The sequence below is a fragment of the Rutidosis leptorrhynchoides genome, chromosome 1, assembly GCF_046630445.1.
Source record: "Rutidosis leptorrhynchoides isolate AG116_Rl617_1_P2 chromosome 1, CSIRO_AGI_Rlap_v1, whole genome shotgun sequence".
Lineage (NCBI taxonomy): Eukaryota > Viridiplantae > Streptophyta > Magnoliopsida > Asterales > Asteraceae > Rutidosis > Rutidosis leptorrhynchoides.
This window is the reverse complement of record NC_092333.1, coordinates 701,406,325-701,419,681: the sequence shown is the minus strand read 5'-3', so window position 1 is coordinate 701,419,681 and position 13,357 is coordinate 701,406,325. Positions and strand designations below refer to the sequence as shown.

The 13,357-nt window shown below is 33.7% G+C and overlaps 1 protein-coding gene and 1 long non-coding RNA gene across 2 annotated transcripts; one reads left to right on the top strand and one right to left on the bottom strand.

The window, feature by feature from the left end:
• Positions 1-5,137: 5,137 nt before the first annotated feature.
• LOC139886157 (uncharacterized) lies at positions 5,138-9,204 on the bottom strand. The gene is made up of 5 exons (XR_011772295.1): positions 8,251-9,204; positions 7,172-7,253; positions 6,105-6,147; positions 5,587-5,823; positions 5,138-5,308 (listed from the first exon to the last, which is right to left on the bottom strand). It is a non-coding gene; the product is annotated as an uncharacterized lncRNA (long non-coding RNA).
• Positions 9,205-9,729: 525 nt separating this feature from the next.
• LOC139853429 (uncharacterized) lies at positions 9,730-12,609 on the top strand. The gene has a single exon (XM_071842825.1). The coding sequence runs from the start codon at positions 9,730-9,732 to the stop codon at positions 12,607-12,609; it is 2,880 nt and encodes a 959-aa protein (XP_071698926.1).
• The last annotated feature ends 748 nt before the right edge of the window (positions 12,610-13,357 follow it).

Here is a 13,357-nt window from a genome sequence, read left to right as displayed (position 1 = left end):
TGTATCTTATTTTGACTGCATTGTCAATGGAAGTATTATTGTAAACTATTATTTACGGTGATTGTCTATATATAGAAATCATCAGATGTCGAAAACCTTTGATTTAAATATTCATTTATGGTGTGCCTTTTCAAAAGAATGCAATGTTTACAAACGTATCATATAGAGGTCAAATACCTCGCAATAAAATCGATGAATGACGTGTTCGTCCATATGGATTTGGAGCGATCGTCACACCTCAATAGCTAAAACCTCAACATACGCTCGAAAAACACGATAATTGTTATATATTAGTTCTTCGAGCGTTTTCCCGCCAAAATATAAACATTTATCACAAAGTGTCTCTACTAAATGTTCATATTTTCATCCCATCTATAATGTTCGTGAACAAGGTTTTTTCAAAAAACGGAAGGAAAAAAAAAAGTTGTTGCTTCCCCCCGATTGGTTACTTCCCTCTTGATCCTACCGCTATATATATATATATATATATATATATATATATATATATATATATATTGTTTTAATTAAGAGAGAAACATTTTTTTGCGGGAAATATATATTTTTTTTATTTTTTGAAAAATATTTTTTAACATTAAGACTACATAAAAATATTAACATTTAAAAAGACACTTTGTGATAAATGTTACTACCTCCGTCTCATTCCAATAGGGCAGTATTCCATTTTGAACTGTCCCATTCTGATAGTCCACTTACATAAATAGAAAGGAAAGAAGATATTTCATTGGTGGATCTGGAGAGAGAAGATATTTCATTGGTAGAGAAATGAAGTTAGTGAGATTTCCTAAAACTGCGTGTTTTTTGTCTGTGGACTATTGGAATGAGACGGAGGGAGTATTATTTTGACGGAAAAATGCCCGAAGAAATAAATTATAACATGCATCATTAGTAATGCTTTAATTACAGGTTTTTTAAGGGTTTAGATCGAATTTTTATACGAACGGTTTAGAGTGTAGGGTTTAGAGACTAACCCTAAAGTCTAAATCAGGTTAAATTTTGAAGAAAAAAAAACTTCACATAAGATGAACAAAACGATGAAAAAAACTTCAATTAAAACATTACTCATGATGTATGTTATCATTTATTTATTTGAGCGTTTTTCCGCCAAAATAAAAACATTCATAATAAAGTATCTTTTTTTAAATGTTCATATTTTCATGTGATCTTAATGTTTGAATTTTTTTTCAAAAAAATTAAAAAATAAAAATAAAAAATTTACTTTCTCATTTCCCTCCAAAAAAATGTTTATCTGTTGATGATGATTATTATATATATATATATATATATATATATATATATATATATATATATATATATATATATATATATACACACACACACACACACACACATACATACATACATACATACATACATACATACATACATACATACATACACACACATATTTTAAAGCAATTTTTCTTTTCTTTAGCTAGTTTATACATATAGTCGTAATTACCGCTAATATAATACAAAAAACTAATACTAAACTACGCCGATTTTGTTTAGTTTGAATAACTTTAACTTAATTTTCGACTTTTGACAGGCGTTGACTTGATCTTTCTCGCCTTTCACCCGACTTCTGACTCAACATTTGCATGAATACATTAAACAATCATAAATCCAAATTATTAAAAAATGATCTTAATTCATAAACAATCTCAAATTCAATTTCAAAATTTATAAAAGAAAGACTAGGTACACTACGTATGCAAAATGCAAAGTAATTGATGAATTTATTTATGAAACTGGATGATTTTCAAAAATCGAAGCAAAATTCGATCCATTAAATGATCAAATCAATCAAATAGAACCAAATAATATATTCAGAGAATCATTTACGTTTATACTAATTTGCAATCATAAAATTAGATTGAAAATCGTTACATACTAAGGAACTACTTACAATTACAGACTAATAAGTTTATGTTTTGATTCTTTGATTTACTCTCAATCTTTGTACAAACTGGAATCAGCAACCCTATACACACAATTGAACTTTAATACGAACCTTTCGCAGTCAATTGTGTGTCTTGTTTCACGCCCCAATGCTTTCTTTCTTTAATCAACAAAATAGCAATAGAATAAAGAAACATAAAAATTAAACATGTGAAGCCATAAAAGCAATTTAACAGACATTTCATTTTCCATTACATTGTCATTCAAAAAACATGATATAATATTCTTCACATATATTTAAAATTACCACTACATCATATCGATTTCCATTTTCCACATCAGATCTAGTTAAATTTTCTTCACATATTATGTGGGTAATGCGGATGTGGCTCGAAGTTTAAATCGCGTTTGAACAACGATAATCGTGTTATACAATTGTAACAATAATCTGGGATAATAATATCACAAACGCATCTCCACATTGACGTAATCCAGTCGGTCAGGGTCCATGGGGCCTCGAGTCGGGTTAATCTTTATTCGGTGGTGAAGCAAATTTATTACGAACAACAATGATTGTATAACACTATACTTATTGTACTCCTTTTCATCAACCGGTCCATTACATCAATTAGATCTTTTACAAAACCGTATCCAACCAGGGCCACTAGGGTCAATAAAAACTGATGCTACTTAGTTTTTGGGATCTTCAACAACCGCGTCACTTGCGACTATAAGAAACTCCATGCACTTTTTTAGGCACTAAAAACCATTGTGATTCATCACCATTCACCTATAGAAACCACTCACTCTCATCATAAATACCAAGTTACATTCTACATTTTTAAAATACTCCGTAATAGGTTAAACAGTATTTTTTTATTTACAATTTGAAACATGTCCGTTTAAAAAAATGAGAAGTACACCTTTTATTTAAGTTCATGAGTTTTAGACGAATGCCTTAACCTTCTGATGAACGATCTTCTCTGCATTTTAGTTTTGATTATTAAAGTTTGATGTACTGTTGTCTAAAATTTTGTAATCACTCTTACTAAAACAATGTAATAGTAACCGGGCTAGAGTCATTAGGTCGTCTATCCACATTATTATAAAAAGACAATCAACCTTAAATAAATAACCAAACCATAAAATGAATATTTCTATTGTAACTATGGATTCATTCGTTAATATTTTACAACCAGTCATTGCGCACATTTTTGCGCAACTATCCAGTGTTAGAACATTATACTAGTTTAGATTTTCAATAGCTAGCTTTTCCGTGTGCATATAAACGAGACCGTTTACTATTTCTTTAATCAACTTTTGCCATTGCATAGAAATCAGAATTCTTTCTTTACATCACCCACGCCGTGGATGAAAGAATATCAATGAACTCTATAATGGCATAAACCGATTGTAGGAATTGTGGACGGTCTTGTTTATATGAACACGAACAAACTAGCTCATGAAAATCTAAACCAGTATCATGTTTTAATAGTGGATAACTGTGCAAAAATCTGCGAAATGACGATGCAAACCATTAACGGATGAATCGATAGGTAACATGTAAATATTCATTTTATGGTTTGGTTATTTATTAAATATTAATAATTATTTTTATAATTATGCATATGCCGATCTCATAGCTCTAGCCCGGTTACTACTACATTGTTTTACTAACGCTGATTACAAAACTTTAGACAACATTAACGTCAAATTTGAAGAAGCAAAATCTAAAAACGTTTAGAAGATCGTTCACTAGAAGTTCAGAACATTTGTCTAAAACTCGTGAACCGAAATAAAAACTATACATTTCATTTCTTTAACTGACGTGTTTCAAACTCTAAATAATTTTTTTTTGCTCAACCTATTATAAGAAAATGTAGGATGCAACTTTGAAGATGAGAGTGAGTGGTTTACGTGGCTGATGAATCACTCATGTTTTTGGAGCCCAAAAAATCAGAGTTTTTATAGCCGCGAGTGACATGGTTGTTGAAGATCCCAACAACTATCTTTATTCGAGCAGCATGTATTCCCGTTTTTGATTTTGACCCGAATGGTCCTATTTGGGATACAATTTTTGCATTTCGTAAGAAATTTGCTTCATCACCGCATACATATTAACCCCTCGGTGAACCTAACTCGAGGCCCCATGGACCCCATTGTAAAACTTAATCGAGACCGATTAGATTAAGGATGCTCTTTGTATGGACGTCCATTGTTGAAAATGTATTTTACTATTTGTGAAATTGGGTAAATCCATGAATTACATATTGTGACCATATCTAATATTTATCCATTTAGTTCATCCATATCCATCTCAGATGGATCGGATCAGGCTAATTTTCATCGGATCGAATGACCATTGCTATGCCTAGTGACAATAGAGATCAAAGTAAAAGGGTATGAGCTAAGGGCAGACCCTCGTATAGGCCTATTTCTACCCACTTACATTGCCCCTTCATACATATCTCCAATAACTTGTATGTATACTCGTGGCTCACTTGGTATACTATCATATTCTCAAGTCTAGAAAAGCCATGTTTAAGGTCTTGTTTTTCCCTATACTTCTCCATAAGAATCCTAATAATGTGAATCACCTCGATTAAAGAATGCCTATGCATAAAACCAGATTGGTTCTCTGTCACTGTAGTCTCACGTCTAAACCTAGTCACGACCACTCCTTCTGGCACTTTAGCGCTTTAAACATCTTGTTAAAAATATTCGTCAACCACCTCGGACTAAACCTAGTTCATATTGACAGTGTATATGAGTTAATTTCAAATGCTTTCTTCAAACCCTATTTAGTTCAAAAAAAAAACATTTTTAAAAGATTACACTAGAAACGCTTGAATGTGAAGCAATTCCTTGGAGAACAAAACTAACCAAGTAGGTGCAGGTGATATACTTGACAATTGTCTAAAAAATAATCATTGCTCCAAATATGATTGCAATAACATCTTTAGTTCAGTAGTAATCTAAGTTTCAAATAAATCGAAGCTTACGTGCTATAACTACAATTTGGAAACTGTCAACCCATTTAACATGTTCCATTGCCCATTTTTTATATGATAATATTACTCACTTAGCAAATTAGGAATATATAAATATTACTGTAATCGACCCATATATATTCAAAAGGGTCAAATACCACCTCCATGTATGATGATTATACAATAATATCAAAGAAAAGTAACAGTTTGAAGATTGAGTACCTCCATATCACCACCACCTAGCAGTCTGATGAACAATAGACTCATCCTCGTTTACTTCTTCTTCAGTTTCATTATATTGCCTCCCGATTTTCCAACAAAGGGCAGTAAGATCTCCTGTAACTAGAAGGCTCATTGCTTCACCCAGTTTTGTTAGAACGTCTTTGTCATTCCAGTACCTATAAATTTAGCCAAGCATGAGAGTTACGCAAATTATAATGTCAAGTGTGATGACCATTTGCATTTCAGATGATATAATTTAAGATATTACTCGTATATCTTAAGCAGTCATAATAGCATATCTACATGATAGAAGAACAATTAGCCATGAAATTATGGTAGAGGATGCCCAAATATAGCTAAAGCCTAGCATGTTTTGCTTTATAAAATAAATAAAGTGTAATTTAGTAGTTTTATATCTTTCCTTTTTTTCTATTTTATGAAAGAGAGACTCAACTGTTGAACAGGCAAAAGCAGAAGGCTTTTATAATGTTGTATTTTAAATTGATACAGCAACCATAATATTCAAGTTACAAACAGTGATATAAAAGCTATATCTCATCATTGCATAAGCACCACCAGTTTCTATATCTTCTATAACGTGCTTTAAAGATGGATCCTCTTTGATACGTGTCATCCGCTCTTCAAGCTGATTAGATAAACTCTTCTCAAGCATCTGAGACATTGATGGATCCTGCCATATATAAACACATGAAATGATTTAGCAGTCAAATTTGTAGCATATTATGTATATAAACATCATAAAAATAACTTAAGGCAACAAGTAAACAAATAGTATTGTTGGTGGAATAGTATTGTTGTGTAGTACTAGTAAACAAATTGTAATTGTTGTACTCCGTATTTAATTGTGACGATTACATGAATATTTATAGAGTGATACAAAGGGACAGAGGTTGTTATAACAACTTGTACCATCTAATATCTAGAATAATATGTAGCAAATTTGGCACTTACCCCACACCTCCTTCAGCACCGTGACAGGTCTTGTGAAGTTTATCTGCCATTTGGGTAAAAAATGTTTTAATGAATAATAACACTCGTAGATTACTTGACATATGGCCTTGAGTTCGCTAATGAGCTCAGGTGGAATTGGCTTATAACTCCCCTTCATAACATGCTCTGAGAAAGTGAATAACAACTGTAACAATTGAAAGCAAAGAAAACATCCACGATTGATTGTTATTTGAGTTGGTTAAAATGGTGTTTTCGAAGATTCTTGAATAAGATTGAAATTGGGTTGTTAGTTTAAAATAAATGAAGGAATTTCATATCAATAAACTGTGATGATATATATACCAGAACTGAAAAAGTGAATATGATATTTTGGAATAGATCATCAAGTAAATGTAGGTCAATAAAAATGATAAACGATTAAGCTTACAGCAGCTGAAAATGAATTGCCTAAATATTGCAATGCAACGGGCCCAATAAGAAGATTATAACATAGATATGAAACCAATGAATAACCGAATAAGTCATACCAATGGAAGCATCAAAGAATATTTGGACAGGACCAATTGTTGAAAGACTTCATTGACATTCGAGCATTTATTAGTGCTAATATAACTTGCACAAAAAAATGAACACCAAAATCAGATTCATTTAGGTAGTACATACCGATGTGGCTTATTTTACAAAGAAAAAAGAACACGACTATAAACACTTGATTTATCACAAACAGTATATTGTTTTTCGTTAAATTATAGTTTTGTGAACAAAAAAGGAAAAAATGTTTAGAAGTGAATACAAACCACAATAAGACAATTAGCATCAGCTTTATTTTCGAAAACTATTAGCTGAAACTATTAGCTTTGAGTCTTTACTGAATTCGCATCAATAACCAGATTTGTCACCTCAAATAATATCAAAATATGTTTGACATAGACAAATTTTTTATGAAGACACAGCCAAGCGGTATGTATCGAGTCAAGCTCAGATAGCATATCCTTTTAGCAAGATTGGTAAGAAATTAAGATACAAGTTTAGTTATTATCAGAACTGTTATAAATTTAGATACTCACAGATTTAGATGACTGATCAACCCGAATCCCTAGATCCCTGTATTTTGTGGCATTTGCACTCTTGATCACTTCTTCGACAGACCTGTACAAATCATAGGTCCAAATATTTTACAGCATCTGAAGCAATTTAATTTATATTGTTTTTCTTTGCTATACAGTATTTGTTATATAAAAAAGAAAATGTTAAAAAGCGATTAAAAACCTCAATAAGACAATTCCCATCAGAGTAGTGTATAACAAGCAATAGGTATTAATTAAGGCGTCAAATTTTAAATTGCGGCATTGAAAATAATTAATAGTGATGCAAAATATACCTGCACACAATGAAATATTTCACCTAGGTACAAATGAAATGACGCCTATATGTTTACATTTTTTGATTCCGTCCCAAAAATCAACATGTCATCAAAATTATAAGCAAACGATCACTCATTTTCTAAAGTTACCATACTTGCTGTATAGTGCATACACACTTGTCTGCGTGATTCCTTTTAAATCCCCTAGATATGACCACCTCGTCAAATTTCTGTATCACTGTATGTATGTGGTGGTTTTTCGTGAATGTTTATATCGCATAGTACATCAAATATGCCACGAAAACAGAAGTTAGACAGCAGTTTTTTCAGGTTCAATGTATCTGGTCTTTTTCCGGGTCCATTAAATCAAGTCAATTTTCAATACTGCAGCTAGGGGCTCTGCCACTTTGACACCATTAGGAGGGTTGCCCCTAGGACCACATAAGCCCCCTTGACCCATGTTTCACCATCTCTCATGTACTTTAAGTGGGGCCAATTATACAACTAGGCCCATATTCATTTGTTTCTTTCCTCCTTGATAGAAACCTCTTTCATCTCTCTTTTGAATGCGATATAAGATGTTAGGCTTGTCCTAGTTCAAGTCTTACAGAATTTCGTAAAGGCACTAATGAACTAAAATCAAAGTAGTCTAAAAAACTTAAGCTTCCTAGCTTCCAATTCTCCGATTGAAAATAATTTTATTCCTTTCTGTGACCATCTATCGATTGTCAAAATTAATTAACATAAGATACAGAGAGAGAAGTTCAAAACACAAAAACTCACCGTGGAACTTTTTCAGCTGAATTAATCTTCACTGGATTCCTGTAACCAAAAAAGGCAACTTAAAATCAAATGCCCATATCCCCAATTGATATATTTTAATCTGAGATTCAAAAAAATTAAAAGGTTAACAAAATCGCAAATCAGGAAGACTGAAAGTAACGGTAGCAGCGATGGGTCGGTTCTAAACAGGGTAGGGTATTGGAGTAAACCGCTGGTCATGCACGTGCTACTTTTTCGTAGACACTTAAAAACTGAGTTCTGACCTTCAAATCCTAATCCTGGCATAGTCCAAGACTCTATTAATGTTAAATGCATCCATGTCGAGTGCATCGTTTAATGCTTTCGAGAATAAAGGATATGCAAAATATGGACCAGATGTCACCTAGTAAGGCACCCCTAGATATCACTGAACAGCAGCTAGAGAAACTTCATGCTGACTGAGAGTACATTGTGTCTACACAGTTTGAAGAAAGTATATATCAACAGAAACAACTTATTTATAAACAAAACACAAAAAGTAATCAACAATCTGAGGATAGAAAACTTATGACGAGCAATCCCAATAAACTACAATGTTAAAGAAGTGACCGAACAGACTCGGCAAGGCTTCTCTCTGAGAGCAGGCACAAGGCCTTCAAATGGTCGAGGCATTTTGTGGCTTTTTCCCTCTTGATCACTTCTTCGACATATCTGTAAAAAACATAGGTCCAAATACTGTACAACCTCTGAAGTAAAATAATTTATTTTTTTTTCTTTGAAGTATAGTTATTGTTTAATAAAAAAGAAAATTTTAAGAAGCGAATAAAAAACCTCAATAATTTATATCATTTTTCTTGGAAGTATAGTTATTGTTTGATAAAAAAAGAAAATTTTAAGAAGCGAATAAAAAACCTCAATAAGACAACTCCCATTGGCTTTATTTTCGAAACTATTAGCTTTAACTCTTTATTGAATTCGCACTAGGATTTGTCAACACACTTTCAGTATATGACTGATCAAACAAATCCCTAGATCCCTCGATATACTATACTGATCCACTAAATATTAAAGTAAATGAACTTCTGAATACAAAAAAGAAAAGAAAAAAGAGAGTGAAAATCCCCCCAAGCGAAACATATCTAAAGAGATGCAATACAACCCAAATCATATTAGTGTATAACAAGCAATAGGCACTAATTAACACAAAATATGAATTGTATGTTAGAAATAAAAAGACAGCAAGATTAACTTTTACAAAAAGGGAAACATACCTTTATTTTTTCCATGATATTGTCATATAGCCGTTAGGCTATTCTCTGTATAAGTTTAGCTTTCATCTTCCAAATGTAAAACTCAATTAAGTGAAAATATTCAATACTCAAGCAAAATACAATTACAATTCTTATTTTAACATGGCATCAGAGCTTGTGTTGATGATCTAAATCATTCAATCACAGCAATTTAAATCATTTGCCTATTTTTTTCGTTTGAGTGGTTATCATGGCAGAACATGACAGCCAAACTCAACTCATTACAGAATTAACTAGCCAATTGGCTAGAATTCTCCAAACCAACAATGAAAATCAATCACAAAGGCATCCTGATTCTTTAAAAATCAGTGTTACCCTTAACAACTCAAATTATTCATTATGGTCTCGTATGATCAAGGTTGCCATCGGAGGTAAATCCGAGGCCCTCCTCAATCATTTAACCGAAGATCCACCATCAACCAACAACCAGAAGTGGAACCAGGAAGACTTGGTGGTATTTTCATGGATCATTCAAAATATAGAGCCACAAATTGAAAGCAATCTGACCCAGTTCCCTACAGCAAAAACCTTATGGAATGCCCTCATTACAACCTACAGTTCTGGTAAAGACAAACTCCAAACCTTTGATTTACATGTTAAAGCTAATAATATCAGGCAAGATGGTAAATCAACCGAAGAACTGTGGTTGAAATTGCAAGGAATCTGGGGTGAAATCGACACAAGGGATCCAAATCCCATGGAACATCCGAATGATATTGTCAAATATAACAACATCAGGTCAGAACAAAAACTTTTCCAGTTTTTAAATTCTTTAGATCATAAACATGACAATATCAAACGTGAGTTATTAAGAACCGATCCATTACCCACTGTCGAAGGAGCTTATGCTGCCATTCGAAAAGAAAATGCACACCAATTTATATTTAATAATAAAACGGATGCCTTTACCCAATCTGGCATAGCCACTGGTCTGGTAGCACCGGCATCAAAATCCAATGATTTCGACAGCCATGGTTTGCTATCAAGAAATCAACAGCGCCGGTCAGACTCCACGTCATCATCCCGAGATAAAGACAACCTTGAATGTACAAAGTGTGGTATGAAACGACATACCAGAGAACAATGCTTCAAGGTTATTGGATACCCCGATTGGTGGGCTGATAAACACAGAAAGGGAAAAGCCTCGATGGTAACGACGGCCACAACTAAGGGAAAACAGGAGGATAACGAAACCGGCACCACCACTCAAGGTGGTTTCGGTTTATTCACAGCCGAGCCACCATCATCATCATCATCATCCGGTGAAGGTAACAGGGGATTGGGATTAGGGATTAAATCCCTAAAAATCATACCCGACAAATTGAATAAAGTGGGTGGGGATAAATATGTCGATGAGTATGATGGGTTAGGAGTGTCGGTCACGAACTCAACACCCACCACCGAATTTAATTCCCCAAATTGTTTTATTGACACAAATAGTCCCTGTAATAATATAGTTGGTAATAAACAAATAAAACCTTTTTTCAATAAAACTAAAGATTTTAAAATTAAAAATAACGTTTCGTCAATTAATATTGTTTCAAATAAAACAAAAAGTAATGAGTGGATTATCGATTGTGGTGCCACCGATACTATGACTTTTAATAAAAATGATATTATTATAAATACGAAACCGAACAAAACCAAAATTAAAACCGCTAATGGCGGTATTATACAAGTCAAGGGCGGGGGAACAGTTGAAATCTCACCAAATTTAAATTTAAAAAACTGCCTTTATGTTCCCGATCTCTCCCATAAATTACTGTCTGTTAGTCACGTGACAAAAGAACTTAATTGTACCGTCTTATTACACCCTACATTCTGTATCTTACAGGACATCAGAACGGGGGAGATAGTTGGGCGTGGTACTGAACGGGATGGTCTATACTATGTGGATGAGGTCACTCAAGATTGTAGGATCATGCTAGCTCACGGGACTCCCGACAGACAAGCATGGTTGTGGCATAGACGTCTTGGTCATCCGTCTGCTGGATATTTACGCATTTTATTTCCTAATTTATTTTCTTCAAATAAAAGTATTGAGTGTGAAACTTGTATTTTGGCCAAAAGCCATCAAAACTCGTTTAAAACTAGTAATACAAAGACCGAACGTCCTTTTGCTTTAGTTCACTCCGATGTATGGGGACCCGCAAAGGTTAATGGGGGACACAATTTTCGATATTTTCTTTTATTTATTGATGATTGTACTCGTATGACTTGGACATATTTTTTAACTAACAAATCCGAAGTATTTGATAAATTTACTATTTTTTCAAACATGATTCAAACACAATTCCAAAGTAAAATACAAGTTTTAAGATCCGATAATGGTGGTGAATTTGTCAACAGTCAAATGCAACTCTTTTGTGAAGAAAGGGGTATTATTCATCAAACCACGTGTCCACACACACCTCAACAAAATGGGGTGGCTGAAAGAAAAAATCGTATTTTACTAGAAATAACCCGTGCTTTAATGATTGAATCTAATGTTCCAAGATCTTTTTGGCCTGAAGCTCTTGCCACTGCAACTTATCTTGTAAATAGACTCCCAACTAGAGCTTTAGAACTTAAGAACCCTCTTGAGGCCTTGACTAAATTTTATAAACCGCCATCTAATCTCACCCTAAGACCTCGAATATTTGGGTGCACGGTGTTTGTTCACATTCCTAAAATCGAACGAACCAAATTAGATGCGTGTGCTGAAAAATGTGTTTTTGTGGGATACGGGGTAAATCAAAAGGGGTATAGATGCTATAGTCCAAAAAGGAAACACATGTACACTACAATGAATTGTGATTTTTTGGAAACTGAATACTTCTATACCCAACACACAAGTCAGGGGGAGACAGACTTTGGTGACGCTGTGAGTTGGCTAGATATTCCATCATCTGAAGAAGTGACTCATCATACCACTCCACAAAGTCCTCCTCCAATCAGTACTACGGTTAATGATCTTCCCGACCATACAGAGGTAAATACCGAATCTCCTGATATTACTAATCATGAAAATTTAGAGGAGATTTTACAGGAAAATAGCGATCAAGTATATCCTGAAAATGAAACACAATAACAAGAACCGGAACGATATGTTCTTCCTCCAAGAATCAACCGAGGAATTCCTCCCAGGAGATACTCTCCTGAGAGAACTGTATCAAAATCAAGATATCCAATGGCAAATATTGCTAGAGGAAATCTATCAAAAGAAGCAACAAAGTTCACTTCCGCATTATACTCTGAAGAAATTCCAACAACGGTTGAACAAGCTCTAAAATCAACATACTGGAGGAAAGCAATGGAAGATGAAATGGAGGCTCTCAAGGTAAATAATACTTGGAAAAAATGTGTTCTTCCAGAATCAAAGAAACCAGTAGGATGTCGATGGGTATTCACAATCAAACACAAAGCCGATGGATCTGTCGAAAGATATAAAGCACGGCTTGTTGCCAAAGGGTACACTCAAACCTATGGCGTTGATTACTCAGAAACTTTCTCACCGGTTGCAAAAATTGATACTATTAGAATCCTTTTCTCCGTTGCCGCAAACAAAGACTGGCCACTTCACCAATTTGATGTTAAAAATGCTTTCCTACATGGAGAACTCAAAGAAGAAGTCTATATGGAAGGTCCTCCCGGTTTCACATCAGAATTCAAAGAAAGGGAAGTTTGTCATCTTAAAAAATCTCTTTATGGTTTAAAACAATCCCCTCGGGCTTGGTTTGGGCGTTTTACTATTGCTATGAAAAATTACGGTTTTAAACAAAGTAATTCCGACCATACTTTATTTTTAAAAAAAAGAGGAAACCTTATCACGTGTCTCA

Bases quoted from the DNA above. Each gene is read 5' to 3' on its own strand.
- LOC139853429 (XM_071842825.1), top strand. From the start codon at position 9,730: ATGGCAGAACATGACAGCCAAACTCAACTCATTACAGAATTAACTAGC.